This window comes from Melanotaenia boesemani, chromosome 17 (genome assembly GCF_017639745.1).
Source record: "Melanotaenia boesemani isolate fMelBoe1 chromosome 17, fMelBoe1.pri, whole genome shotgun sequence".
Classification (NCBI taxonomy): Eukaryota; Metazoa; Chordata; class Actinopteri; order Atheriniformes; family Melanotaeniidae; genus Melanotaenia; species Melanotaenia boesemani.
In genome coordinates this window covers 12,579,163-12,606,634 of record NC_055698.1, presented here as the reverse complement: position 1 = coordinate 12,606,634, position 27,472 = coordinate 12,579,163, and the positions used below count along the sequence as shown (strand labels likewise).

Below are 27,472 nucleotides of genomic sequence, written 5' to 3'. Positions count from 1 at the left end.
TATTATCTGCCTGTCTTCGAAATATGAAACAGAGAGCCTGTGATTAAGCATTGAAAGATTCACGATACCAAAAATAGTCAGCCCTCATTCTGCAGGCAATTCGACAGACGACAAAAGCTGGTTTTGAGATCAGCTCACACTCAAAATGGACTCCAAACACCCTGCCTTTAATAGTGACTTAAAACCCGTGGCGTTAAAGGCGATAGATAGTAAACGAATAGCTACAAAATAAATAAGGACACAAAACAGAAACACATCATCCTCATCTGTACGGACTCAATATTTGGTCACACTGATATAGATACGATTAGCCTATAATAATTCACATGTTCGCCTATACATCCAACACTTTTATGATTTCGACAGACCAAAAAAAAAAAAAAAAAAAAAAGGAAAAAAGGAGGGGGATCAATTATAACTTTTGGTTACAAAATACATCAGAGCAGTCATTTTGTGACTGCTATTCATTTATTTTTTATTTTTATTCCTTTTTGTTTCGCCCGCGTTAAAGGAAAATAAACTAGGCTTCTGCGCCTCATACAATATTAACAAGGGCCTTCGCTAATACACAGTCTTAGGGAGGACAGAAAACAGTTTCTACATTTTCCCAAGTTTGAAAGTGAGGAGCGAAATCAAAGTCAACAGACTGTTTCAATTCAAGGCATTTCATATCACTTTACTGTTGTCCTCGAACTTGAAATTAACCCATTGAGCAGTGCTATTGCTGCTGTCGCGGCCATTGTGGTACGCATAGTACACTGGAAAGAGTCAGTCTGTAAACGTAGTCAGTCCCACAGAAGGGGACTACTGTTGTATGGGGTTGTTCTGTTTCCTAAAGCAGGGGATTAGACGTATAATACTGTAATCTGTCTCTGTTCAGTTTCTTCTCCTTCATGCGACGGTTCTGAAACCAAATCTTTACTTGTCGGTCGGTGAGGTTGAGCATCCGAGACAGTTGCAGCCTTTTCTCCTTGTTTATGTAGACGCTGAAAAAGAATTCTCTTTCAAGTTCTCTGATCTGATATTTGGAATAAGGGCACCTTTTCTTGCGTGTCCTCTGTCCACCTGGAAGATAAAAGAAATAAAAAAGCACTGATCAGAAAACGTGTAATTAGCCATAACTAAAGAAAAGATTTATATGCATTGGATGTTACTACGCATTAGCGGATTTCCTCCTACGTAAAGCATTAGTAACATGTTTCCTATTTCAACAGTTAAACATTTCAACTGTCATGTATCCTGATGTTATATCGCTGGAAAGACCACCAGACCATTTGATGCTGGCTCGCTAGACAATACACTTGGGCTTTGACCTTTTCAAGTAAATGAAAGCAAGCTCGCTTTAAAATACAAGCAACTACCAACTTTAGTAAATGAGAGTGTGCTGCATGAGACATTTTATATAGAAACGTTGTTTTTATAGATAATAATAATGGGGAAATGTACACGTGGGAACACAAACTGTGATAGCTTTAACAGCAGAGATCGTGTGCTAAACCTTAAAACACAGGCACCACCCTCATTACATGCAAGGGCTCCTTTAACGCAAAGAAAGCGTGAAACAAGCACATTCGTACTAAATGGAAATAACGCAGGTCTGTGGAGGAACCCGCGTTCATAATAACTTTGGGCTCTCTGGAAACATCAGAGAATGTTACAGAAAAATTACCGGCTTGCTGTCTTTCACGGCCAATTTCAATTCCAAACACGTGATCCTACAGTTTATAACAAAGTTTTGTTGGGGGTGGGGGGGTCTACAGGCCCTCTATAAACCTTATATGCTTATAAAACAGCATATAAAATTTTTAACAGCAGCGCGCAAGATTGCAAACTTTCTCTCATAACCGAGGCGCTGACTTTAATACGTACTGCTGCTGCTGGATTTCTCCTCATTGTTGCCGGAAGATAACTCTGGGCTGCTCGTTTCATCTCGCTGCTCCTTCGCTTCGGTGTCCCGGCACGGTGGTGTTTGCTCCGGCGCAGAACTAGGCTGCTTGATCGCTGTTTTGTCCCCTGAGAAGGCATGTGTGGTGGAGCTCTCCGACGCGTTCCCATACGCTGTCTCGTAAAACTGGTCGAAGGCTTGTGGTAACACGCCATTTCTACCGACATTTCCGTAAAAATTTGTGGCAGCGGAGCCAGCGCCCGTGTGGTGGTGGTGGTGGTGGTGATACGCGGCAGCGGCTGCTGCAGGACTGTTTTTGCCAAACATATCCCCCACGACGGCGGTTTGCGCCGACAGACAGTCCCGGTGCACCATGTCCTCTGCGCCGGGGTAGCACTGGGCCAAGTTCCCCCGGTGCGGCCATTTACCGGACGCCTCAATGGCTGCATAGTCCCTGAATGTCACCTCTCTGACGGGTTGGACCTGCGGCAGGTTAGAGGAGTACGAGTATGTCATGGGGCGGGTGGACGGGGTCTGAGATAAAAACGAGGGAAGACCGGAGAAATCAGCCCCCGCCGACACGTAATAAGTGCAACTGGGCAAATACATGTTTGATCCGACGGGGACCCTTTCGTCAAAATCCATCATCGTAGTTCAGCCACTTCTATAACTCTATGTTGGGGTTTGATTCCTCTATAACCGCCCTGAACATGGCTCTGAAGCGCCGTGCCTCTTGCCTCTTTGAAGCAGGTTCGCTAAGCAGAAATTTGGAGACGTAAGCTGACGTGGAGAGCCATCTCCATCCACTCCACTGAGGAGGAGGACACGTGATCACGCGGTAGAAATTGACAGATTTTCAAGCTCTGTGTGTTTGTGTGTACGTGTGCTTGCTTGCGCGTGCGCATGCTTGCGTGCCTGCCTGTGGGTGTGTATGCTTTGGAAAGAGAAAGAGTGTGGAGGAGTGTTAGAGACATGACTGCTGTGTGTCCTGAAGCTTGACATTGGTGGTTTATCGCTATAGATTAAAATGAATTCCTTAACAAGCAACTGAGTCAAAAGAAGGAAAAATATAACCACATGTTAAGAAAAAAGAAGACTTTTAAGGAAAAATTTAGCATGATTTCCCAAATGGTATGTGGACTTCATTACTCGATTTCTGATTTGTTTCATTAAAAAAAATAATAATAAATAAACTGCTATTGTTGTCATTTAAACATAATTATTCTTTGTTATAAATTAACATGCAATGTGAAAAAAACTACATGCTCTGCCTACAAACTGCTTAACCATACCTGAAAATAACATTAACTAAAACCAGCATCATTGTGAGCATTTTAAAGACCTGAGTTGGAGGAGGAATACAAGAGCTTACTTCTAAAAGCTGCTTTTAGGGATGCGTAGTCATCATCAATTGGTAGATTCACAGCATAGCATTTGGCTGAGTGGACATTTGGTTATCAGGGTCATGTTCAAAGTAGCGACTAATGTTGAAACTGGACAAAGCCTTGGGTTAATATCAGTACCAGACCAAACTGAAAATTTCGCAAAATATATGCAGTTGTTTGACATAAGCAAAGACAAATTAATTTGGCTGTCAATGATAAACTTATTATTAAACATTTTATTTTTAAAGCAATGTCTTAAATTTTAATTTTAGGATTATTTTATACGTTAAAATGTTTTATCTCCTCATCAGTCAAAATAAATAACCAAAACTTATAGTAAGGAAATTACGCCCAAGGTGAAATGTAAAGTTTGCCAATCAAGTCTGCTTCTGTACTGAAATTGTATCCGTTTGATGATTTTATTTAGAGTTTTTACTCTATTCCCTTTTTATACTATTTATCAAGCTGCTCTGTTTCCTTTAAAGTTAAATTTTATGGTCCACCGACAGCTCCAAAAGTTGCTCTATTCTAGTTGCTCCACTTTTACGCACGGCTATTTTGCCACGTTTGTGCCAAAATATGGATTTAAATGTACACTCCAAAGAGGACATTTCTAGAAATTATCCCACCTGTTTAAATCGTTGTACAAATTATTATTTATATCTGTGTTTGTTGTTTTTTTTTCCCATGACGAATTTAAATGAACAAAATCAAAGGAAAAACTGTATAAACTGTTCAATTGTTGCAAAACTGAAGAAGGGCTTCAGGTGTATGTTATAGTTACAGCTGGGAACATATTTGCAACATCTCTTATTGGAAAATCTTTCGTATCATATGAATATCCTAAATACATTGGCGGAATAAAAGAAAAATAGAGTATGTATAGAGATTTGTGAATGAAATGTTTATTTCAAACTTTAGTCCATTCAAATGATAAATGTATAGACTAAACTGAAATGCATTTGTGCTGTTTGATTTGATAAACATGCCACACTGCACATTCCCCGGTGTTCTGCTCTGAGGCCACCATGCAGCCTGTTTTAGAGGGGCTGCAACCTGACTCTAATATGCTGTGAACGAGAGACCTGAGCTCGGATTAAGACCGCCGCGGCTGGTCTGGCCCGACAGCCTGACGTGCATATAGGGATTCAAGGGTCTCCTGGTGGCACATATGAAACACAATCTTGAAATATCACACAGACTAATACTATGCGAGCACCAACTAACGCCCTGTGAGTGTATCAAAACATGGTAAAAGCATGCAGCGTGTGATATAAACCGTGCTGCTTAGAGGCCATTTTATTTAGATAAATTGCAGAGACACATACAAGCTGAGTGTCTTTGTGACCACACGCTCCGCCTCTCAGTCAATCCAGACAAATTCTACGAGTTGTGCTGAAGCTTTTAAGCTGTAATTGAGGACAAAATGCTCAGGAAATCCAAAGCCAGCTCTGCAAAGACCTGCGTTTTTATAGCTGCTATAGTATTCTACTGCTCCTTTCCCCCCAAGCCAGACAGACACCACAAAACTGGCCAAGCGTGATAGGAAGTCACCACCTACGCGGAATCAAAATCAGCGGCTGGGGGGATTTCAGTTACATAGAAACATTTGTCTGTACATACGCAAGGTAAGATTTATTCTTACACTAAATAAGCTTATTTATTTATTTTTACTCTAGTCGCTAGAAATTATTTGAAATTTTATTGATTAAAATAAAAATACTTTTAAAACATTTGCGAGCACACACATCCACACAAACCAATCTGGGTTCCTATTTATGACAAATGCGTTGTTTTGTTAAAGATGGTGGTCATGCGGGTTTCGTGGCCAACAATCTCGTGCTGTTTTTGGTCAGCAGGACTTGAGTCTGGTGCTGCGTTAAAACAACTCTCAAAGCCAAAGCTTTGTCTGTACGGTCGACTTCAAGTTCGGGGGAGGGAGAGGGTCCTTTCACAGAGAGCAAAGGGTCCATGTGCCCCGGATGAAGTTCCTTTAATTACCTTTGCGCCTACTCAGGCTTAAGGTTACAAGATTGGTTGATAGTGCGAGCCTAGTGCTGAATGCAAAGGAGGAAAAAACTGAACTTCACCTTCAAACTAATCTTATAGATTTAGCAGAGTTATCGGCCTCTGAAGACTTTTTTCTTATATATATCGGAATGCTTGAAAGAATTGTTCTAACAACCATGATGGTACTTTGGAAGCATGGGCGCACTAGAATAAGTTTGTTTATATTTTAGTGGCGATATGATAAAATGCACTGCGATGTTTTTTAATAACAAAAGGAGGAAAAAAGTTGAAACATTATCATCATTTAGCCCAGAGACACTTGAGTTTTTGATAATAAATAACCACGGGAAACTATTCAGGATATTGCCTCATGACAGACAAATCAGTGTATTTACTCAGGGACATTGTTTTCTCCCCCTTAACCTGACTTCCTATTCCTCCCTAAAGCACGGACATTGAATAAACACGCTGGACTGAGTTCCCTTTTAAGTTAAAAAGATAACCATTTAGGACAAAGAAAAACATTTTAAATTAAGAGTAAGTTTTTATTTTGACTGAGAGAAGCGACAGAAGCAGTGTCTTTGTCACAAAGAGAACGCGATATGTATACGCTATAACCCAATCTTTGTTCCATAAACCCTGTCAGACAAAAAGATAACTAGCAAGCGCTGGTAGGATCTGAAAGTACAGTTTAACCTCACGCAGGTATGCCTATAGGCTGTAAATGAGACTAAATAGGAGCATTCAATCTCTTGCAAAGACACCTCCTGTAGTTTAAGTCCTCAATTGACATAAAAAGCCCCAGCGCTTTACTACAGGCTTTTTTTGTTTTCATTTTATGGTTGAAAAATAGACCACCACACCTGCAAGTCAAAGCTTCTTTTGACTAGATTCTTAATCTCAAGATGGAAACACTGCCGTTTGTATTGAGCACTGAAGAGGAGGCCGACATATAAACACATGCAATGTAACAGCATGAAACGCAGGGTGCTAAGTGAGAACTTTTACCAAGCACATTTTCATAACTTCATAAAAAAAAGAAGATTTTTATATTTTAAGTTTTCGCTAAACGTGGAGTTTTTGTAATTTTGAAATGTGCAAATGTGCAAGTGCCTGCAAAACAAAGCAACCTGAGGAATAAACCAGCGGGATTTTATTCCAAAAGTTATTTATCAACGTCATACGTGTAAGCGCTCACTTATGTGCTTTTTGAAAATAAATATCACATGTATAAATATATGAGATGTTGTTGAACTTGAATTTTAATGAGACTGCTGACACAGTCTGCAGGATCCAGCAGTTGTCATGTTGCTGGCGATTATAAAACCATCAGACCGAAACATGAAACAATCAGAGCTTGCATCTAGTTGCCTATGAATAAGTCCTAATATATCAATAAAATTTAATGTGATTAAACAAGCAACTCCTGATTTATCCACAGGTGGCAGAAATGTGAGTCGACGCCGATGGCGACGACAGAAGTGAGGCAAGGCGGACCACACATGGAAACCGATCAACTCCACGGTCAACTGGAGCACCTCTGGCAAAGCAGGGGAAACATAGGTTGCTGCTGAGTTAGGTGGTGAAGGCTAATCTGGGAGACAAGGAGCCTGGACAAAGGGATATAAACTGGCTTGAATAGTGGAGTAAACGGACATTTAAAACAGTAAATAGAAAATAGCGGTAAAGTTTCAACTTCATTTGAAAAAGAAAACAAAAAGTCGAAAAGTCTTTGGCATCAGATGATCCCGCTGTGTACTTTTTGGATGGTTTGAGGAATTGTAGAACAAAAAGTAGGAGTATACGATATTGTAAGTCCACTTAAGTCTATAATTTTTCGCTCTCTCCAAAAACCCAGATGTCATTATTGTATTTCAAGTAGCACTCGAATTTAAGCATCGGCATTTATCCTTTTAAAAAACAGCTTTTAAAACAAAAATATTATTTTCTTATTATATTAATCAATTTATTTTTCTTTTGGTTGTGATCTAACAATGTCAAAACCAATTAGTCACCAATCTGTAAAGTTTTTTTTTATCTCGGTCAATAGCTGCAGACACAAATACGACAAATAATGCGTGTATTTCAGATGCATTCAATTACGCAAGCTGACTTCGATCTTTGCTCCAAATCCAAAATCATCCACTATTTTATTTCTTTAACGTTAATTCTTTCCATGAACATGAACATAGTATGTTGTTTATTGTAATAAATTGTAGGCTTTTGTGGACTGTAGCTGATAATGCCGAGCGACGCTCTTCACATGACCACCAAAACACTGCGACTTCGACTAAAACTCTATTCGTTTTATTTTAACTATAAAAGGATAACAATACCAATAGTAATCATTTCTTGGTGTCTATTTTGTGGATTGTTCTTCCAAATCTCCGCGTCCATTTCTGTAAACATTTAGCTCCGCACAGGCACATTTACAAAAGCATATATTCGACTGGAAAATTTAGGTAAATTCTTTAACTTAATTTATATTAAGAATTGTATCTTGTGATGTGTTTGTACATAAACAGCATCTGGTTTATTTTAGCCCGTTGATTGATATCATGATTTTAAAAGTCTGTACAGCCTTAATGAATAAACACAGTAACACTATTATGTTGAAGCTAATATCAGTCATACAGCAGGAAACTCCCGTCTGTCTATGAATCAGGGGTCGAATGGGATATGGAGGAGGCTTTTACATAATCTCGGTCAAGTGCTTCTATTTGACCGCTTGTCACGGTCTTGGATAAGCTTATGTCTGCTGCAGTCTGTGTGGTGCATTACGAGATTATCTTTGAGATCACGCATTCAAGCTTGACCAGAGTCGCATCGTTGAGTGCCTGAAGGCCTCGCCTTCATTACAGACTCAGACAGCGAAGGTCAATGTAAAGAGCAGAGCTGGCCCTGCCTGAGAAGCCGCGCCTGACAGAAGGGCGAGAGACAAACTGCTCTGCTTACTAGAGATGCGGATATTAGCCCCATTCACTGATCCGTTTAGTCAATACACATCTTCTACTAGGATTAAATCTAGCCAGTATTATCAAAATGGGGGAAGCCTGACATGTGATGTTTTTTTTTTTATTTTTTTTTTTGTTTGTTTGTTTGTTTGTTTTTTTTTGTAAATGATTATTTCTTTTAAATTTATGTGATTTAAAGCAAACAAGCCCTTGCTCTTTACCCATCTCAATCATTACTTTTAGAGTGACTGTATTCTCTATTGATCAAGAGGTGAAACAGATTAAGATATAACATTTTCTATAGTTTGAAACTGGACCTAAAAAACCTTTTCTTTCAAGATAATTTTCAGATGAAGTTAATGTGAAATTTCGTAAATTTCCTCCCTTAACCAGGGCCCATTTAAGCAGTAAAGTGAAGTGTAATTCATACTTCTTCCTTAGTGTGGCAGCACAATTCAGTTGTTGAGACTGGTTGCAACTTCCACCTCTCCCCTGTGTTGTCCTCCTGCAGTCTACCCAATCAAAGTTAGCTCATATGAGGAAACAGGAGGCGCCTGGTTGCGAGCTTTGGACCCACACCTATATGAGTTGTAGGCGGGACTTTCAGGGTTTGTTTTGGTTGTTAAACCAATAAAATGCCAAGACCTTGTGTCGCAGCCAATTAGTTACCGCGTTGGGTACGCAATTTCCGCAAAGAACTTCCGCCCCCCCTCCCCCCTCCTCCTCTGTCCCGTTCCTTAACACGTGTGCACCCGTCGTTCCCACGTCAGACTACGTAGAGCTCAGCAGCACTGCGCTCCGTGCTCGCGGACGTAAGCCCATGTGCATTTCACGTAACATTGCAGCACTAAGTTGCATTGTTTTTCTTTTTCTTTTCAGACAATTAAAAAGTATAGGCTCGGAAAAATAAAAACAACGTTCACATTTATGACATTTATGAGCATTCAAGAAAATGTTAATAAAAACGCAAATTAAAAAGAAAATTATTTAAAATTAAGCATATATATATATATATATATATATATATATATATATATATATATATATATATATATATATATACATACACTATTTTTAACTTTAAAATGTTAATATCTTTGACATTTTTCAGGCTAATTTTCTTTTCTTTTGTACAAGAATAAATGTTTTTAATATGAAAGTTAATAGTATAGTAATACTAAAATAGTCAAAATTTAAAACAGCAGTAGGTAAACAAAAATTTATTTTGGCATGCCCAAACAAAGTGGTATATATTGTACTATATTGTGCTTTTTAAAATAAAATACATTATTCACAGAAAGATCTGCTGTACAAAGCAGTAGAGCAGGACCCTTATGAGTTAATTCTTTATATAAACAAATACCTCATTAAGGTCCCAGTGAAATGGTCCAAATTTGGAACAGTAATAAGAAAACAAATATTTACTTTGGCATACCCAAACAAAGTGGTTGAGACGGCTCAGTTTTTTCTCTAAAAATAATGAAAATAAAACTGACCACATTTAGTTTGGGGATGTAAGAGTAAATGTTTGTTTTCCCATTACGGTTTCAAATTTTGACCATTTGAATATTGTTACTATATTATTAACTTTCATCTCAACCATTTGTCAAAAGCATTGACTATTGATATTATTGTACAAAAGAAAAGAAAAAATTAATTAAAAAATCGCTTTTAAAAATTTCAAAGTTATTAAAATTTTAAAGTTACATTTTTATCTGAGTGCAACTTTTACAGAGTTAAACTAATTATTATTATTATTATTATTATTATTATTATTACTGGAATTACATAGAAATGCGATTGTTTTAGTTTGTACTTAAATCCATCCACATTGAAAAATGTTGGCTGCAGGCAAAAATCGTACAAATCACAAATAAAGCTGCGGCATCAAAGAGACTTAAATAGTTATTTAGCAACGCAAAACCAACTAGAATACTGAAGAAGTTTGGATTTGGTCTCATGCTCGATTCAACATCCACTTGAACTGAACAATAAATCGCAGGTTTATCAAGCACGCGAGCCTCTTATTTTCAACGGACAGAAAACTGTTGTCACTCAAAAAAAAAGAAAGAAAAGGACGAAAGAAAAAATATGAAAGGGAAAATCTGTTTCTATTCATCTAAATTATCTTGAAGCAAATGTTCGCACACGATGATTGGTTCTAGACACGGCGGAACGTTTTTCAGTTAATGCAAAATTCTACTAAATTGTGGACTTCAGGTCCACTTCTAACCACGGTAGTCAACATAACATTTGCTTACTTAAATATGACTCAGTCCCAATTCAAACAGTCGCTGAACTAGCTAATATCTATAACATAGATTTAAATAAATGACGACTGAATACGGATTAATTACGGTCATTTTTCTTCTTCGCTCTTCTCAAATAGCTCCTACAAACGAAGAGAAATTTCAACCCAAAATGTAAAAAAAATAAATAAATAAATCTACGACATGTTTTTAAGTATTGTTATCTTTACATATTTAAAGACTAACACAATTCCAAGGCTGATCACTAGTTCTAAACTGAATCATAATCAACCGCCTGCCAAGTTAATAACTATATGTTTGTTTGATATGGCCTTTGTACATATTTTTTAAAATGTTCTCTTATTCTAGTAACGTAAAAAATATGAATCCCTGCTTCCATTTTGGTCATAACCATGGGTCATTTTAGCGTCTTTCATTTCTTTCATGTTTACGTGAGCTTCCAATGAACAGATACAGAAAGTGAGTTTGGGGATGTATTCTGTACTATGATATATATGTTTATTTGTTTTATAATAAAAATAAATGAGATTTCGGTTCTTGTTTTAATTGCGTGTTGAAATGGTTCCCTGTTTTCGTCAAATCTGCACTTCTTCTTCTTCTTCTTCTTCTTCTTCTTCTTCTTATTATTATTATTATTATTATTATTATTATTATTATTATTATTATTATTATTATTATTATTATTATTGTTATTATTATTTTGTGGACAACTTATATGAAAGATCTTGACTGTTTATGCTGAGGCCGGTGTGTGCTACAAAGTGGTCGCTAGATGGCGATGTCAGACCACATTTCAGCAAAGATCTATCTCAACTGATTCTTTCCCTTTTCTCACAGCAGCATAAAAGAACTTCAGCTACAATACCTTTGAAATTCTCAGAATCGAAAATTTATGTAGGATTTTTGGCTTAAGTTTACAACAAACCCAACAATATCACTGCAAGGCAATTTGATAAGAGACCGAGTGTCCATATGCAACGACTGCATTTTTAGTAAATGTATGCGTAACAAAGGTGGAAGCATGATTTCTCTCTAAATTAAAAATGATTGGCTGTAAAACAAAAACAAGAAAAAAACATAACATAGATAAATGGGCCATGTGTCTAATATGAAGAAAAGCTCTATCTTCAACATAACATGGATGAAATTCAACCAGTCCACATTTTATTAGAACGGACTTTAACACCGACACACTGGACTCACACACAACCTGGATATCATGCCTGATTTTACTTTTATACTTATATACAACCACGTGAATACGCACACATTATAAAAGCTAGATGAGATATGAACACATGTCCCAGAGGATTATCTAAGCATTATAACATGAATTGCACCATGGACTGTAATATGAATGAGAACACGGATTCATATGATAAGACAAAATTTCGTACAAGCTGAGCACGTGAATAAGCAAGCAGGGGTAGATTAATATTTAACATTTCCAAGATCCGAATCCAAAACACTTCTTGTAAATTTATCATTCTTGTTAAAGTTAAAGGTGTAGTCTCGGTGGCGCACAGTTTTTCTCCTTTGGCACTGAGCATGACAAAGGCAGAGGGGGAAAAGTCACATAAACTGCTCATATGCTGTATATTTTTTTTTTTCTCTCACCTGAGTACTTAAATGATATTTAACAACAAATGGCAGGAAATGGAGGGTCCGGCCTTCACGGGCCCCCGGAAAGTTTGTTCCAGAGGCTCCGGGAAATTATTTGCTTACATACATTTGAATCACGTTCAGACAGGAGAGAATTTGCTGTCCTACTCCATGTGTCCAAACTCGCGTGAGTTAATGTGTATGTAGTAGTTTGCCTCCAACTGAATTGTCCATACAGTAAGAAATAAACTAGCTGATCGTTTTCAATTTGTTGACAATTTTCTTCTCCTTGACGCGTCTGTTTTGAAACCATATCGTGACCTGTCTCTCAGACAGGTTGGTCTGAGCAGATATTCTCCTCCTTTTGTCCTTCGTGATAAATTTATTGGCGGCGTACTCGCGTTCGAGTTCCTTCAGTTGCACCTTGGTGTATGGCACGCGCTTCTTCCTTCCACGTCGATAAGAGCCGGAGTCTCCTCCAGTGTGAGACGCTGCGTCTACAAAAGAGAGACAGAAGAAGACGTTATTACCTGCTTTTGCATATGTGGTGCAGCGTTGTGGTCCCTCTCAATGTGAAAGCTCTTGTTCAGGAAATTTAAACTTTTTGAATGACACATTTCTATTTGCTTTTACACAAAATGAAACTCTTCCAGATTTGCTTTGGTAATTATATTTTTTAAATAAGGGTAAATATAAGATCACTTGTGATAGTACCAACAGGCTAATTCGATTATTGGAAAATATTTCATAGAAAGGAAGAAAAAACTAAAATACTATTGCGCATGTTTGGATTTCTTGTTTCCACTTTTTTAATGAACCATTTTAATCATCTTTGCCTTATTATGATGACTTAATTCAGGAAAACAAATCCCCATTTAATTCTGGTATTTGTTCTGCAGGTTAAAACAGTCGCTGACATTTCCTAGAACATATCCACTTTTGTGCGTTAACATGCTAAAATATCAAAGTGAAGACTGAATCCGGAAGGTATAACTTACCTGGCATGGAGGATTTCCACATGTGTCCAGGCTGGGGCTGCTCCTTGGCGCAGTAAACCTGGCTGTTCCATCCATTGGGGGCGAGAGTCCATGGTTGGTAGCTTTCCATAGGCAGCAGGGACTCATGTCTGGCCTCTGATGGCGCACCGATTGTAGGCACCACAGGAACGTCCAGGTAACTGGGAACAGGTTGATATGGACCTGAAGGGTAAGTTGGGTAAAAAGCAAATTCCTTAGCCCGAGAGGTAAAATCGTCGCCCGAGGCGGACGTATCCATGTATTTCTCTCCATACGCGGTGGGGGGCTGCGCTCCGCACGATTTAATGCTGCTGTGATGCGACATTCTGCACGGGTAACCGAAATACCCATAAGGAAGGGACGCGCTGGATGAATTCTGAGCTGCAGAGCAGGGGCTGCACTGTTTCACTGGTTCGCCCATGCCAGAGGCGGGCACGTCGCTGGACGAGTAAGCCGTGCTAGGTGCCAAAGACGCTGGGTGCGCCATCAGATTCCTGCACTGGTTCGCAGCAAAGTTGCCACCGGCAAAACCCTCCATGTTCTTGCTCACTTCATCGGAGCCGCCGCCGTTGTCGTAGAGAAACATCACCGACGGGTCGACCCAGTGAGGACGGAGGAGCAGTGACGTTGTCATAGCACGGCATCCAACATTGAAGCTTCTGGCTCTTTTTTAAAAAGCCCAGAGACTGAAAAAAGGAGATACTGCTTCTCAGGGAGTAAAGCCACTCTGACGCACACAGGAGCGCAGAGGTTGCGTTGTTATTGGTCAAAACATTGTCATGTGATCAGACTATGCAAAGAGGGACGGTAAACATCAGCAGATAATTAAATGGAGAAAAATGCGGCGAAGTAAGGTGATCGTTTCTATCAAGGGATGTAACATTTCTTTCTTGATTGAATTGAAGATGATAATGAATTTATATCTTTAATATGTAAGACACACAAGAAACCAGTGTATACTGTATTTACGTGATGTTATACTTCAAAGTTCTAAATGCCCGAAATGGTTAATATTCATTTTAAAAAGGCGTGTTTTTATGTAAAGCTGAAATCAGAGTAAGTTATTGAAGAGTAGATTACTTTTTTTTTTAATTAAACAGCTTTGACTAAGAGTCTATGGCCTTCACGCACGCAAATCACTCTTTGTCCCCCTCGGAGGAAGAATTTAATATCATAACACCACCATATGCCAAAATATTCTGTTTATAAAATATATACCGTCAAAGTATTATGTGTCCCACCGCAGATGATCTATGTGTGCAATTCTAAATAATTTCTGTCACTCCGGATTCATGACTGTGTGGCAGGTTACATGTTCATCCGTATGTGCGCGTTACTGGGATGTGGAAGTATAATGGAAAAGCATGAGTCCACTCACTTAAAGTGGGTTAAATGACGTATTTATTCAAGACCAAAAGACAAAATGCAAATAGAGGAATAAACTTTAATATTTCAGTATTAGCTTAATATATACTTAACGAATGAAAGTCTGATGTAACCTCATGATTTAAAGAAAATGTTTTAAACACGTGACATCCGACCTGTTTGCAACATGCAAAGTAAAGGAAACAGTTCTGGACTTGGCTGTGTTTTACATAGGAGGTAGACGCGGCTGGAGGCCAAGGTCAAGTTGAAAGTTGCTGTCTAGCCATCCTGTCGGACCATTCAGGCTTTGAAGGGCCCGTCTGAGCTCTTGAAAAGAGCGGAAGAAGGGTGAGAATTCCTGTCCCAATGAAAGCTATTGGAGGACATTAACTTTTACTATCATTCTGTTTTTCTCCACCGTTTTCTCTCACCAGCTGGTCTGTGGCCGCTTCTCATGGCTATTGCGTTAACTTTGTGTCCCAGCGTTGGAAATATAAACGGGACGCTGGTGTGTGTGTGTGTGCGTGTGTTTTAAGGGGTTTTGTTTTTAATTGTGGAAGTGTTTTTGTCAAATATGTGTGAAAATGATCTTGATCCCTTAAAAAGAGAGGACAGGATAGTTGTGTGGTGCGTGAGTGTGTGAGAGAGAGCAAGTGTTTGTGTGCCTGTGTGTGTGTGTGTGTGTGTGTGTGTGTGTGTGTCTGTGTGTGTGCCTGTGTGTGCGTGCGTGTGTGTGTGTGTGTGTGTGTGTGTGTGTGTGTGTGTGTGTGTGTGTGTGTGTGTGTGTGTGTGTGTTTGCTCTGCTGATTTGTGTTTATGTCCAGTGGATCTTAATCTGTTCTGTGTAGGGAAAATTAAACTGATGGAGCTTTCATTGTATTTGTAAGCACATCTTAAAAATCCAGCAGGGGCTTCGTGTGCATAATCTTGTTAGCTTTTTTTAAAAGAAATATTTAATAAAAAATAATACAAAAATAAACTACAACTCATGCTACAGTCATGGATGCAGTCGTTTGGATTCAGTTTTGTTCATCTATATTTAAGGAAATTATCCTTTCCTCTGTGGTAAATTTGAACACCAGAAAATGGCAGCTCGAGCGCTAAAAACATAAAATTGACTTAAATGAAAGGTCCGAATGATTTCAACACAGTTAAATAATAATGTTCTGATCCCTTCAAGGAGATACGAGTACTTAAAAAAACAAAGCAAATAGCTATGGGCTGATGCTGTCTATTTTAGATCCCATATTCGACATGTATTGTGTGTCGTAGTGACAAAACCTCGAAGTGTGCTGGAGGTGCTGTTTATTAAACATGCACTGCATTTTCAAGGGAAACTATTTTAATGTAAAATCAGCTGCTGTAAGTCCACATTTATCTATAACAAAGAGATGAAAGTGGCCTTATTGTAATTGAGTCTTATTATATGGTATCATTAAATAACAGTCATTTGCAGTTTTACGCTGCTTATTATGGTTACTTTTTTACAGGTGTATGTTGAGACGCTGTAGATACCATTTTATCCAAACCCCAAATTTATAGGTTTCACATGTTTTTTTGTGTTTTTTTTATGTACAAATATTTCATTAAGAAAATTAAAGAACGTTAAGTGCAATTTATCTTATTAAAAGTTGTGAATCAAAGTCAGTTCTATAGGCAGCACGGCGATGTGCTTGATAACACAATGACGTTCATTACCGCTAGCTGCACAGTAGTCGAGGTTTATCTTGACGTTATCAAACAAGAAAGGCCAAGAAATAAAATCATTCAGCAGCAACATGCAGCAATAATTATGAGTCATAGTACAAGGCTTGGCCTGTTGCGCTCTGCCTGGCGTTTTAGTCAACGCAGGCGTGTTAGGCTTCAAAATAAACACTGCTGCGTTAATCATTAACTGCAGAGTCCTGGTTTGTTCTGCTTTAAGTTTAGATCGATTTATTGTAACCATTCAGCAGCAGATAGAAGTGCTCATTCAAAGATGATTATTTATGTTTATATCCAAGTTCCTCCTTACATTCTCTATGTTATTGTCCTGCAGTAACAACAGCCCTAAGTCCACGTCAAGTTGACTGTGGCCGCGCACATGTGGTCATTCCAGACAAGAGATCTACTAAACAATGAACAGTATCTATAGGAGTTGCCCGCCTAATACACCACACTGCACCATGGGCACTCCGCTTTAAATTCTTATTAAGCTAAATGCAAAAAAACACAGAAAAGACAACAGGATGCAACTAAATTGTAACAGGATTTTTGATTTTGTTGCTAATTTTCTTTTTGTATATTCCGTGTGAGATTTAAAAAAAAAGAATAAAAAAAATAATAAAAAAAAACAGCGAATTTTAATTCCTGTAGACCCCACTCATTTAAAGGATCCTGAGATGTGCCTTTGGACTCCACTTTCGGACTTGGCAGCAGAGTCTGGAGGCTTTTTTCTCTGGGGTCATAATCAAGTCTCAACCCCCTTGTTTGTACTGGCATCCAAATTCCGAAGCCAGAGAAAGAAAGAGCATTTATTCCATGGCCTCAGCGTCTGGAGCCTGGGTAAAGTTGGGAAAGGTCCATATAAAGTTATGCTGGGCTATAAATTTATATCCCTAATAACATGAATTAAGATGTTAAATGGGCTGCTAAGAACCTGCAATCTAATTCCAGCCTTGTTGAGGACACGTGCCTAAAGTAGAAGCTGTCAAAGAGCTGTCAAAGCATAACAGCCAATATGTTTTTGTGGTCAAAGCAGGAAACCACAGGGCGGTCACACACTTGACTTTTCCATATTTTCTGGACGCTTGCCTATACCGGCCTGCATTAAAAATAACAAGAAAACTTGACCCACTTCCTTTTCGAATACTAGCCACCTAAAGGTCCACTGTTAACTGCAAAGTTTCACTCCCAAAGTGTCCTTAATGTGTGCTTTTGACTGAGACATTTGCTGCAAATTTCGCCTTGTTTGAGTTTCTCCAGCAGAAGTCTTAAACGTTGCGTTAACAGGCTGCTAAAGCTACAGCCCGTAAGCTGCATGTGACATTCATTTATTGGCATGCAAGAACCTCAGTAAATACAAAGGTCTGCGCTTTGTTTTACTCAGTGTTCAGTTCAACATCTGTTGGAGTTTTGAGTGTAGCGATAAACAGCTTCCAATACACCAAATTGTATCTTTCTGACAGGAAACCTGTCAGCTCTTTTGTACTTTGACAATCGGATTATCAAATGATTCATTCATTTATATCACACTGAATCCTGCAGCTCTAAAATTAATATTTTCTTCTTCTTCTTCTTATTATTATTATTATTATTATTATTATTATTATTATTATTATTATTATTATTATTATTATTATTATTATGGCGCGGGAGTTGTGGTAGAAACTAATATTATTATATATTATATTTTATTTTCGTTCAGGAAATTTGACTTTTAGTTGCAAAAGTGGGATTCAAATGAATTTTTCTAGCGTCTGTGTTGCGTTAAAAATTGCAAAAAGTCACATTAGATGGAAAGCTAATTACGTTTTTTAATTAAATTAAATTAATTCAATTTTCCAAGCTTAAAGTTTAGAAATTTTCATCTAAATTACACACAACTGTAAACGTGAAATAACAGCACAAACTGAGTTCATCGTCCTGTTCGTACGTCTATGGCTTCCTATAGAGAGAGTGTGTTAAAAAAAAGTGAAAATATATTCAAAGCTTTATTAATAAATGGCAGGTCCTCAAAATGATTTGACTTTCAAAAGCTATAACACTGAAAAGTTGAACATTTGATTATAAAATACTAGCAGGCTTTTATGTTTTACCTGTCGTTTAATTTTGCACACTAAATAAAACTAAAAGTACTCTAACAAATTATGTATCTATTTTTTCTTTTGTTTTTTTAAATCTATTAACGAAAGTGTTTGCGTAAAGGGAAATAACTTTGATGAAGTCTTGTATAGCTAAATGACAGTGGCTGAAGGTTTCACACGATCTTCATATTAATCAAGCTGGTGCGAAAAATAACAACAACCTAACATGACTGAAAAGTAGATTTTGATAAAGAAAAATGAAAAGTGCTGAGCCTTATTTACAGCGGCCTTCTATAACACCTTCAGTCTCATGCAAACCCTATTTTCTGCATGATGCTTTATTCTTTAATCTCCACTCTGATTGCAGAAATTGCATTTGCCTTAAAAAAAAAACGCATGGAAATTTGGAAAATGTGAAAATCTCCATTTGGCCAGAATAAGCATAAAAGTAGCACAGAAAATAGTGGAACAGCAGACTTGATGACACCAGCATCCTCTAAAAATAAAAACTCATTACCAGGCCGACAGACTTGTAAATATCACCTTTCTTAAAGATGCCAGGGATGCACAGACCAGAGTAAGCATTACAAACCCTCTGGTTAAACGTCCAGGCTTTACACCTGGCGTTGTCTTGCTACTGTTGAATGTTGCAAACCCCAAATTATGTAGTAACACAGGCCCGATCTTGGTGGCCTGCTAAGCCCTTTAAGTAATAACGCGTGGTTTGCAGAATGAAGCTACTAGGAACGAAAGGAAAAGAAAAAAGAGGGTCTTTAAACAAAGAATATTTCCTGCTGCCTAGTCACCGGGACTTGCTTCACTCCAAGGTCAACGAGTTAACTCTCTGCTAACTGCGTCATTCTGTTTCAAGGCCAAGGTGAAGCAACGGAGAGGGGAGGGGCCACAATATGAGGGAGAGGCAGATTTTTTCCCTTTCACCTTCCTTGTGTAAAACACGCTGCACCTCAACCAACAGAGAGGTGAGCATCCAAGATCCAGCGTTCATGTGCCATTCTATCACACACTGATTTTGTGTGTGTGTGCGTGTGTGTGTGTGTATGTGTGTGTGCGCGCTTTAAACAAACAATACTTGCTGGTCTACTGACAGGGCCATGGATTGGATTACAAACCAACTGCGCAGGCTCCATGGTCAAGTTCAAGTTGGACTGGCTAGTAAAACTGAGGGGCGCATTCTGCAGTGTCTGCCGTGGAGGGGAGCCCCCCCCCTTTGATCTTCTGCAAAACTAGACATTGGAGACAGAGCTACACTGAACGTCTGCTACAAGAATGTGGAGGATTTGAAAGAACTGCGTATTTTAAGACAACTTTAAAATAAATGAGGATAGTACGACCTAGGTTCGGCAAAGTCCCCAAACCTATCTTGTGTCCTTCATTATCTCAACCACACAATATAAGTTTCACTACAGTAAACACGCAAGGTCGTTCATCTGTTGCGCAAAACGCTTCCAGTCGTTATCTCTGCACGATCACAAGATCCCATCTGCCCTGGCCACGACCCATTGCATAACTCTAACAAAGTAATGGGATCTTTGCCACCTCTGGGCGCTGCACCAACACAGCACATATGCCCCTTTATGAATTTCAGAGCCCAGGTTATCCAACTCCGCCTCCAAAGAGAAGGGAATTTCTCAGTCTACAAAGGAATCTGCCCAGGCCTACTTGGATATGATCTGACAAGTTCAAAAACTGTCATTGTGTACATTTTTGACAAATAAATATTTCTCATAAACACAATATATACTGACACAAAAAGAAACACATTAAAAAAAATTATACACGCAATTCTAACAGGTTCTGCAGGCAAAGTGAACGAAGGGGATAAAGTTTTGCTTCTGTGCCACCAAGACGGAAATTAAGCAAATTCTTTCTTCCGTTTCCTCTATGACTCAAGATATTTTTGGTTCAGCTGAAAAGATTACTCAGCACATTTCCCCTATTTTATGGTTAATTTGTAGAGGAATCAATAACCTTGATCCTTTGAGTGATGATAATATCTTCACATTTTAGTGCTTAATACAGAAGTTTGCCTCAAATAAATAAATTATTCTTCAAATAGATATAATACAAATAACGACTTGCTTTTGCAAATTCTAAAATGGCAGCATTTGTCAGAGAATGAGAAAGGTGCAGACAGAAGTTGTTTTTCCCTCCCTTTGCAGAGCAGATGAAAGAGTCGGGGTAGAAAGCCAAAGGAATTTCCCTTACTCCTCAGCCTCCCGGCTGGGGGAGGGGGGCCATCGCTGCTCGGGGCGTTTTCCTTCTTTCCGACAGGCGAGGGCGCACAAGGACAGCGTAGACTGCTAGAGCTCTAGTTGGCCACTTTCTTGTCTCTGTGGGGACCACAGTACACCACATCTCTGAAATACATCATTTACATCGTAGCTATCATGTCCAAGCTGTCATGTCTCCCGCAGCGACAGAATTCAATTAAGTTCACAAACACAAAAGAAAGAAAGAAAGAAAGAAAGAAAGAAAGAAAGAAAGAAAGAAAGAAAGAAAGAAAGAAAGAAAGAAAGAAAGAAAGAAAGAAAGAAAAAGAAAGAAAGAAAGAAAGAAAGAAAGAAAGAAAGAAAGAAAGAAAGAAAGAAGGAAGGAAAGAAAGAAAGTCCAGGGGAGGGGAGGTTGTCATTAGGTGGTCATCAGTAAGTTACAGAAATGCAGGGTGACAACAAAATACGTTCTCCATTGTTAATGGGCATGGAATGTATTGCGAAGCAGGCAACTCAAAGACTATTTGGATGCAAATTTTAGATGCTCCACGTTGAAGAAAGCACACGAAATAAACTTGAGCATCATTTAAACGAGTAGGAATAATAAATTCTTTCTTTGACAGTTTGATGGAGAGAATTTGATCTGACGGAAGAGGCTCAGAAAACATGGAAAAAATACTGAGTGTGCATGCCTAACTATGAAACTTGTCTGATAAATTCAGTTCGCTAAATCTAAGTTTTAAGGCCACACTAAGGACCCCGTTTAATTCAAAATATTACGCATGCACACATTCTATTACATAAACGATTTGCAAATATACGACGACAGTGGAGTTTGTGTCTAATTTAATCACAGACAGCCTAATGTTTCCCATGTCTCATAAAATAGCTAAAAAAATTTCCCCAAATGATTCCATGTTATTAGGACAAGGGTTTTTTTTTTTTTTTTTTTTTTTTTTTAGAAGGACACATTAACACATAACTCCATCCCTTTTGTTTGTCATTTGATAACAAAGAAAAAAGGAAAAACTAGCTCAAAATGCGCAAAAAAGGGCACGTGAAATGTCCTGAAGTGATTTGTATTTGTATTCAGTGCCATGATATCGCGGTATTTGGACGTGGCTCTGTTGGTTTTTAGGACTTCCTGTCAAGTGGCCTCTTATCTAAACTCTGACCTAAGACTTGACCTTTGAAGACTACTTGACTCCACTTAAGATGAGGAAAAGAGTTGTCAGAGAGACACAAAGGCAAAGAAAAGGAGTGTGCTAATACAGGTAATAATTCATTGAGATGGTCCAGGACTACTGTTATTAAAAGTGATTATGATCACACCCTGATCCAGTCTGGAGCTTATAAAGATCCGACATGAAAAAGTATTGATATATTTTTTGTGTCTGTTTGGTAGTGGGGTGATTTTTAGATGAAATACCTCATCCTTTCAAAACCCTAAAATGTTTCTGCAAAGCTCATCCATCAAAGACCACGTAAGCACCAGTCAGGCTGACACAGTTCACGGATGGTGTGTTTCTTGTTTAGTATGAGGCTTGTTATGCCCACTGATACCCCCCTCCTCCTACTACTCGCTGCCATTGCTCCCTCTGTTTTCCCACATATCCAATCAATGCGTGTCGTCATCAGGGGGGACCATCATGACGACTGGCCTGTTAAGAATGACAGCTCTGAAGAAAGAGAGAGAGCGAGAGTAAATGGTGATCCCTCCCAGAGCTCCTTCTCTGCACTCTGTAGCGGGCTTCTCTGAGGGTCAGACCGGATTGCATCTCATCTTTTCCAGAAGCCTCTTCTACTACCCGTTTGGACGAAATTTCTCCCACCCACATTCACCGCCATCATCACCACAATCACACACCCCTCTAACCTGAGAACCATCGCCGTAGTTTTGACGGCTTGCATTCTCCATTGAAGTCGAGTTAAAAAAAAAAAAAAAAAACAGTGGTTGTGATGGAAAGCAGAGAGGAGGTGGTGAGGTTGGCGGAGGGAGGTCGGCTTGGCAAGAGCGGTTCGAATTTGTCGGATGCCATAGGGAGCCCCGTGAGAGAACCGCAGGGGAAGCCGAGTCACAGGAGCTGTCTCAGCCCCGCCGCTGCGCCTTACTGCCGGGACAGGACCGAGATGATAGTGGAGGAGAGCGCACGGAGAAATGTGTGCGGCGACGTGAGACCGATCAGCACGTCTTCCACCGGTAAGAGGCACCGGGCTGATCAACCCCATAAGGACGGCAGCAGCTCAGACACGGAGTCGGACTTCTATGAGGAAATTGATGTCAGCTGCACGCCTGAAAGCATGGACTACCATACAGCCAAAGGTAGGCTTTATGTTGCTGCCTGCAGGGTTTCTGTGACTGCGTGATTCTATCACCAAGTTGATTGTATACATAAAACTAAATTATGCATCCTAAAATTAGAAACAGACTATTCAGCAGCTGCAATAGTTTATTATGAAAATGCACATTGAAATAGATACACACAGAATACCTGCTTAATAGGTACATTTTAGCCTTACTGGCTACACAAAATACATTCAAACTGTAGCTGCTACACACAGCTGTTTTGCCAAGTGACCAATGTGGCTGCAACACTGAGGTGACACCCACAGTCTAACCAGGAATTTTTATCTCTGACTTACACAGCAAATATGTCTGATACATTGACAGCTTGAGAAAAATGCAGGATTTAGTCTCAAGTACAAGCAAAATGGTGAAGCAAAGGAGATTGACATACTAGGTCCATGGGTATCTGTCTGGCATCCTCTGTAAGTGCAAAGGCTCAGTCTTCAGTATATTCCATGTGTATCTTATTAAATAAATAAATAAATAAATGACACCAAGCTGCTACATACTACTATTAAAATAATAAATTATTTAAAGTCTATTTGCTTCAGGCTAAAGAAATGCCAAGAAAACCAATACGCCAAAGATAATTTTCGTAATAATTTATCAATGCAATCGTCGTACAAACCAATTAATGTGTACTACAGTAATTAACTGATAATAATCTTTTTCATCTTAAAAATAAGATTAAAAGACTCTACAAAATAAAGACAGACAAAGCTGTAGAGCATTATGCAAAAAAAGGCCTTGAAAATAATAAATGAATAACAATGGAGTTTGAATAATGAAATAAACCAAATACCAACTATCAGCAAAATGTCCTGATACGTATTAAACGAATAAAAATAAAATAATAATAATAAACCATCTCAGTACATTTTTATTCAAGGGATTCTACAGATGTGTATTTGACTTTGGCTGCAAATATAAGCATCATTAATTTATTCTGTTTATTGGTTCAGGTCGAAATGGGGATTCTCCGGGTCACCCAAGTGAGACTGGTGCAGACCCGGGTAAGTCAGTACCGGGTCAAGGCTCTCTGTCCTACGCAGCAGACCAGATTCGCCGGTATCGAACTGCATTCACTCGGGAGCAGATCGCCCGACTGGAGAAGGAATTTTACCGGGAGAACTACGTATCCAGGCCGCGGAGATGCGAACTTGCGGCTGCATTAAATCTACCTGAAACTACCATCAAAGTAAGATTCTTGTCCCAAACGAGCAGGGCAGCATCGGGCCTCTGATGCACCAACCCAGGCTCCCATTTCGCAAGCTCGTTTTGATGCAAATTAGCAATATGCAAAAAAATGTTTCGAGCTTATACAATAAAGGAGTCCTGGATGTAATAAGGCAAACCAAGGAAAACTAACATGCAGCAAGACAAAGACGCAGATTGTCACTGAAGCAAGGCCTTCATTTAAATGTAAATTCTTTCCATTTGCATGTTTTATCTATTTACCTGCTTACTGGCACAAGAAACGGAGCAAATTATATCAATTTTAAAAAGTAATTACCAAATCAATCTAAATGAAAAAGATAAAATCCCCTTCTAACCCAAAGCAGTATTGGGGCGTGTGTGGAAGCGTTACTACTGTATCACGTGGTTTCCATATCTGCTTTTGTTGGTCAGAGGGAGGGCTGAGGTTAATATTTGACGCAGTGTGTCTCTGTTCCAGGTGTGGTTTCAGAACCGAAGAATGAAAGACAAACGCCAGCGTCTAGCCATGACATGGCCTCACCCTGCTGACCCGGCCTTTTACACCTATATGATGAGCCACGCAGCGGCCACAGGCAACCTGCCATATCCATTTCCATCCCACCTGCCGCTTCCTTACTACTCCCCTTTAGGTGTTGGTGCAGGCTCAGCTCCTACCGGCTCCCCCTTCTCGAACCCATTGCGATCTCTCGACAGTTTCCGGGTTTTGTCTCATCCCTACCAGAGACCAGAACTCCTGTGCGCCTTCAGACACCCTTCCATGTACCCAGGTCCAACTCACGGCCTCGGTCCCGGAGGGAGTCCTTGCGCCTGTCTGGCCTGCCACTCCAGTCAGTCTAATGGTATTTCAACTAGGCCCTCTGGCTCGGACTTCACTTGCTCCCCAACAAGCAGGACAGACGCTTTTGTCACTTTTACGCCTTCGGTGCTCAGCAAATCCTCATCTGTGACATTAGACCAGAGGGAAGAAGTGCCTCTGACCAGATAAAACCAAAACAAACTATACGACAGCATTTAATATAAGCTTTCATTTTAGCATATTATATGGTCAGAACTGAAACAGTGTAAAGGGGTAAGCAGATAAATCCAACCAAGTGTGGGGAAATAGTTAGATCTTCAGGACGCACAACATTTCAACCATAACTGTAACAAAATAATCCCTTGGCAGAGCCACGAGAGTGGGCTGAAATAAGACCGCATGGACGCAAAACCAGATTTCGTTTTTAGAAGATTAATTTGATGTGTGAAAGACGAAAAGGGTGTTAGGGGGAGGGGGTTTCATAAACAAAAACATTTAAATCTCCGTGATGGATGAAGATGAGATTTTTTTTTTCATAACTTGTCGTCTCTTTACGCGTCCAAATCGACCTCCATGTATTGTTAGTTACACGAGAATGATGCTTTCCATCTCTCTTTTTAACAAGGGGATTTGTTAACAGACTGCGTCCGTCTCATTATAACCAACTCTCCACACCGGTGCCCTCCATGGCGGCGGCCCGGGCCGAAATGTGCAGATGCAAGTAAAATTAGTAAGTGATGTATATGGACGACCCTGCGATTTTTGAGTGTTGAATTAATGATAATACCAGGAAGGGATCGTTGCTGCCAAAAGGTAACAAGGCGCCGAGGGAACGGATTACTACAGCCCGCACGGCTTGACAAGGGGAGGGGGGGCAGTGGAGGATGGAAAGAGGACAATCAAAATGTGGGGAAAAAATCTCGAAACATTTCGAAGGCCTTCAAACAGACTTTTTGTTTTGTTTCCATCTATAATGATAAAGAGAGATGTATTGCCTAATCTAATGAAAATGTGATTAAATTATGGAAACGTTTTTTTCTCGCTTTGCACTGCTGCAGTGATTCTAGTTTTGTGACATTTCATGGAGAGTGCTAACTAACCATTGACTGATTTTTTTATTTTCTTTTCTTCTCTCTCTCTCTTTTTATCATTTAATATTTGTACATCTTTTGTGGTTGTTTGGTTGTGTATTGGCTGGGGTGTCCACAACGTCCACCTTGCAATAAATTATGTCAGTCAATGCAGCCGTCTTTGTCCTCTAAACACATTTATGATTTTTTAAATCCCAAATGAGGATTCAAAGTTTTTCATTTGAACACCCCTTTATTTCATCAAAACAAATTAAAACTAATTCTAACCAGCTTTATCCCTTTCAGATAATTTCTACTTGGTTTGATTTCGTTCAGTTCACGTACGCTCAGTTGGTTCCCTCCTGCCGCCTCCCGATTCAATAATAACACTAATTTTGTTCTCAAGTGGTCGCTGTCAAAACCCCAATGTGCCCCCCCATATTTCCTAATGGGACCGCTAGATTGACCGTGACAGCTAAGTGGTCCCTGTGCTCCGTTAACGTCACGCATATTTTCTCTGCAAACACTTAATAGACACAGAATTAGTTGCGTGAAAATATTGGAAACACTGAGATCGATCATTCAGAGAGAAGCACAACAATAAGTCGGATTTTAATTGGCCGTATTTGACCGAGGCCGCGCAAATTTAAAAAAAAAAAAAAAAATAAAAAAATTAAGGGATTGGTGAAAAGCTGCGGCCCAGAGAGAGAGAGACACAAATCAGGGTTTAAAAGTAGTTTTACGCTGCAGATTAGAAGTTATTGCAGTAATATATGGAGATAAATGGCTGGCATTTAGCGCGCAGGCTTTGAAGTCTTTGTTAGCAAAAAGAAAAATATTGGACAAGTACATAATTGCAGCTATAATCCAAAACTACATAAAAAAAAACGTCAAATTAGCATGAAATATCCTCCAGTTATTTATTCCACAAGATTATTTCAATCGACTAATCTTCATAGGTTATCTCAGTAAACAAACCCTTAGAATAAACATGTCTCACAAAGTCAGTATATTTTTATTCTGTAAAGCTTTCTGAGGTTAAAAAAAAAAAAAAAAAAAAAGGTTCATCCTAATCAGACTCAACTTCACCAACCATCCCCTCTTCTCCCCCCGCCTCCCACCCCAGCGCACACGCATTTGATTGATGGCCTTATTAACTGGAGTTCTTGTAAGTGTGACCGAGCTGATTAAAATGCATATGTTTGGAATAATACACCGTTTAAGCCTCCCGGGTCGGGGCGAAACCACAAGGCAGATTTATGTAAACTATCAGCCGTTGTCTTTAAGCCTGATAGGGACCCGGGTCAAGCAGGGAAATGGCCCTGGTTTGTGCATAATAAAATTGCGTTGTAAAAGATGAACGGACCCGGTGTGATATTCAAAAGGCGCAGTCTCCCAACATTTTTTTCTTGTTTCTTCTACCCATGTTGGTGCAGCAGGACTACAATACTCTTCCAAAGCCACATCACACTCTGCCAGAATGACACATTAAAACAAGGCAAATTACAGCCACATTTACACCAGCCAAGCATATGAGT

General features: G+C 39.2%; 3 protein-coding genes across 3 annotated transcripts; 1 reads left to right on the top strand and 2 right to left on the bottom strand.

Annotated features, from left to right (window-relative positions):
• Nucleotides 1-382: 382 nt before the first annotated feature.
• hoxa11a (homeobox A11a) lies at nt 383-2,533 on the bottom strand. The gene is made up of 2 exons (XM_042012448.1): nt 1,870-2,533; nt 383-1,065 (listed from the first exon to the last, which is right to left on the bottom strand). Exons 1-2 carry the CDS (start codon nt 2,531-2,533, stop codon nt 833-835), a joined length of 897 nt encoding a protein of 298 aa, XP_041868382.1. The 3' UTR covers nt 383-832.
• Nucleotides 2,534-12,279: 9,746 nt separating this feature from the next.
• hoxa13a (homeobox A13a) lies at nt 12,280-13,756 on the bottom strand. Its single transcript, XM_042012513.1, has 2 exons — nt 13,105-13,756; nt 12,280-12,603 (listed from the first exon to the last, which is right to left on the bottom strand). Exons 1-2 carry the CDS (start codon nt 13,754-13,756, stop codon nt 12,356-12,358), a joined length of 900 nt encoding a protein of 299 aa, XP_041868447.1. The 3' UTR covers nt 12,280-12,355.
• An 8,706-nt stretch (nt 13,757-22,462) lies between these two features.
• Nucleotides 22,463-25,053, top strand: evx1 (even-skipped homeobox 1). The gene is made up of 3 exons (XM_041967092.1): nt 22,463-22,826; nt 23,813-24,048; nt 24,526-25,053. The coding sequence occupies exons 1-3, from the start codon at nt 22,463-22,465 to the stop codon at nt 25,051-25,053; spliced, it is 1,128 nt and encodes a 375-aa protein (XP_041823026.1).
• Nucleotides 25,054-27,472: the final 2,419 nt, after the last annotated feature.

Coding starts and splice junctions, on each gene's coding strand:
- hoxa11a (XM_042012448.1), bottom strand. CDS start 2,533: ATGATGGATTTTGACGAAAGGGTCCCCGTCGGATCAAACATGTATTTG. Junction 1,066..1,869: donor GGAGAAATCCAGCAGCAGCA/GTACGTATTAAA, acceptor TTTATCTTCCAG/GTGGACAGAGGACACGCAAG.
- hoxa13a (XM_042012513.1), bottom strand. CDS start 13,756: ATGACAACGTCACTGCTCCTCCGTCCTCACTGGGTCGACCCGTCGGTG. Junction 12,604..13,104: donor GTGGAAATCCTCCATGCCAG/GTAAGTTATACC, acceptor TCTCTTTTGTAG/ACGCAGCGTCTCACACTGGA.
- evx1 (XM_041967092.1), top strand. CDS start 22,463: ATGGAAAGCAGAGAGGAGGTGGTGAGGTTGGCGGAGGGAGGTCGGCTT. Junction 22,827..23,812: donor GGACTACCATACAGCCAAAG/GTAGGCTTTATG, acceptor TTATTGGTTCAG/GTCGAAATGGGGATTCTCCG. Junction 24,049..24,525: donor TACCTGAAACTACCATCAAA/GTAAGATTCTTG, acceptor TCTCTGTTCCAG/GTGTGGTTTCAGAACCGAAG.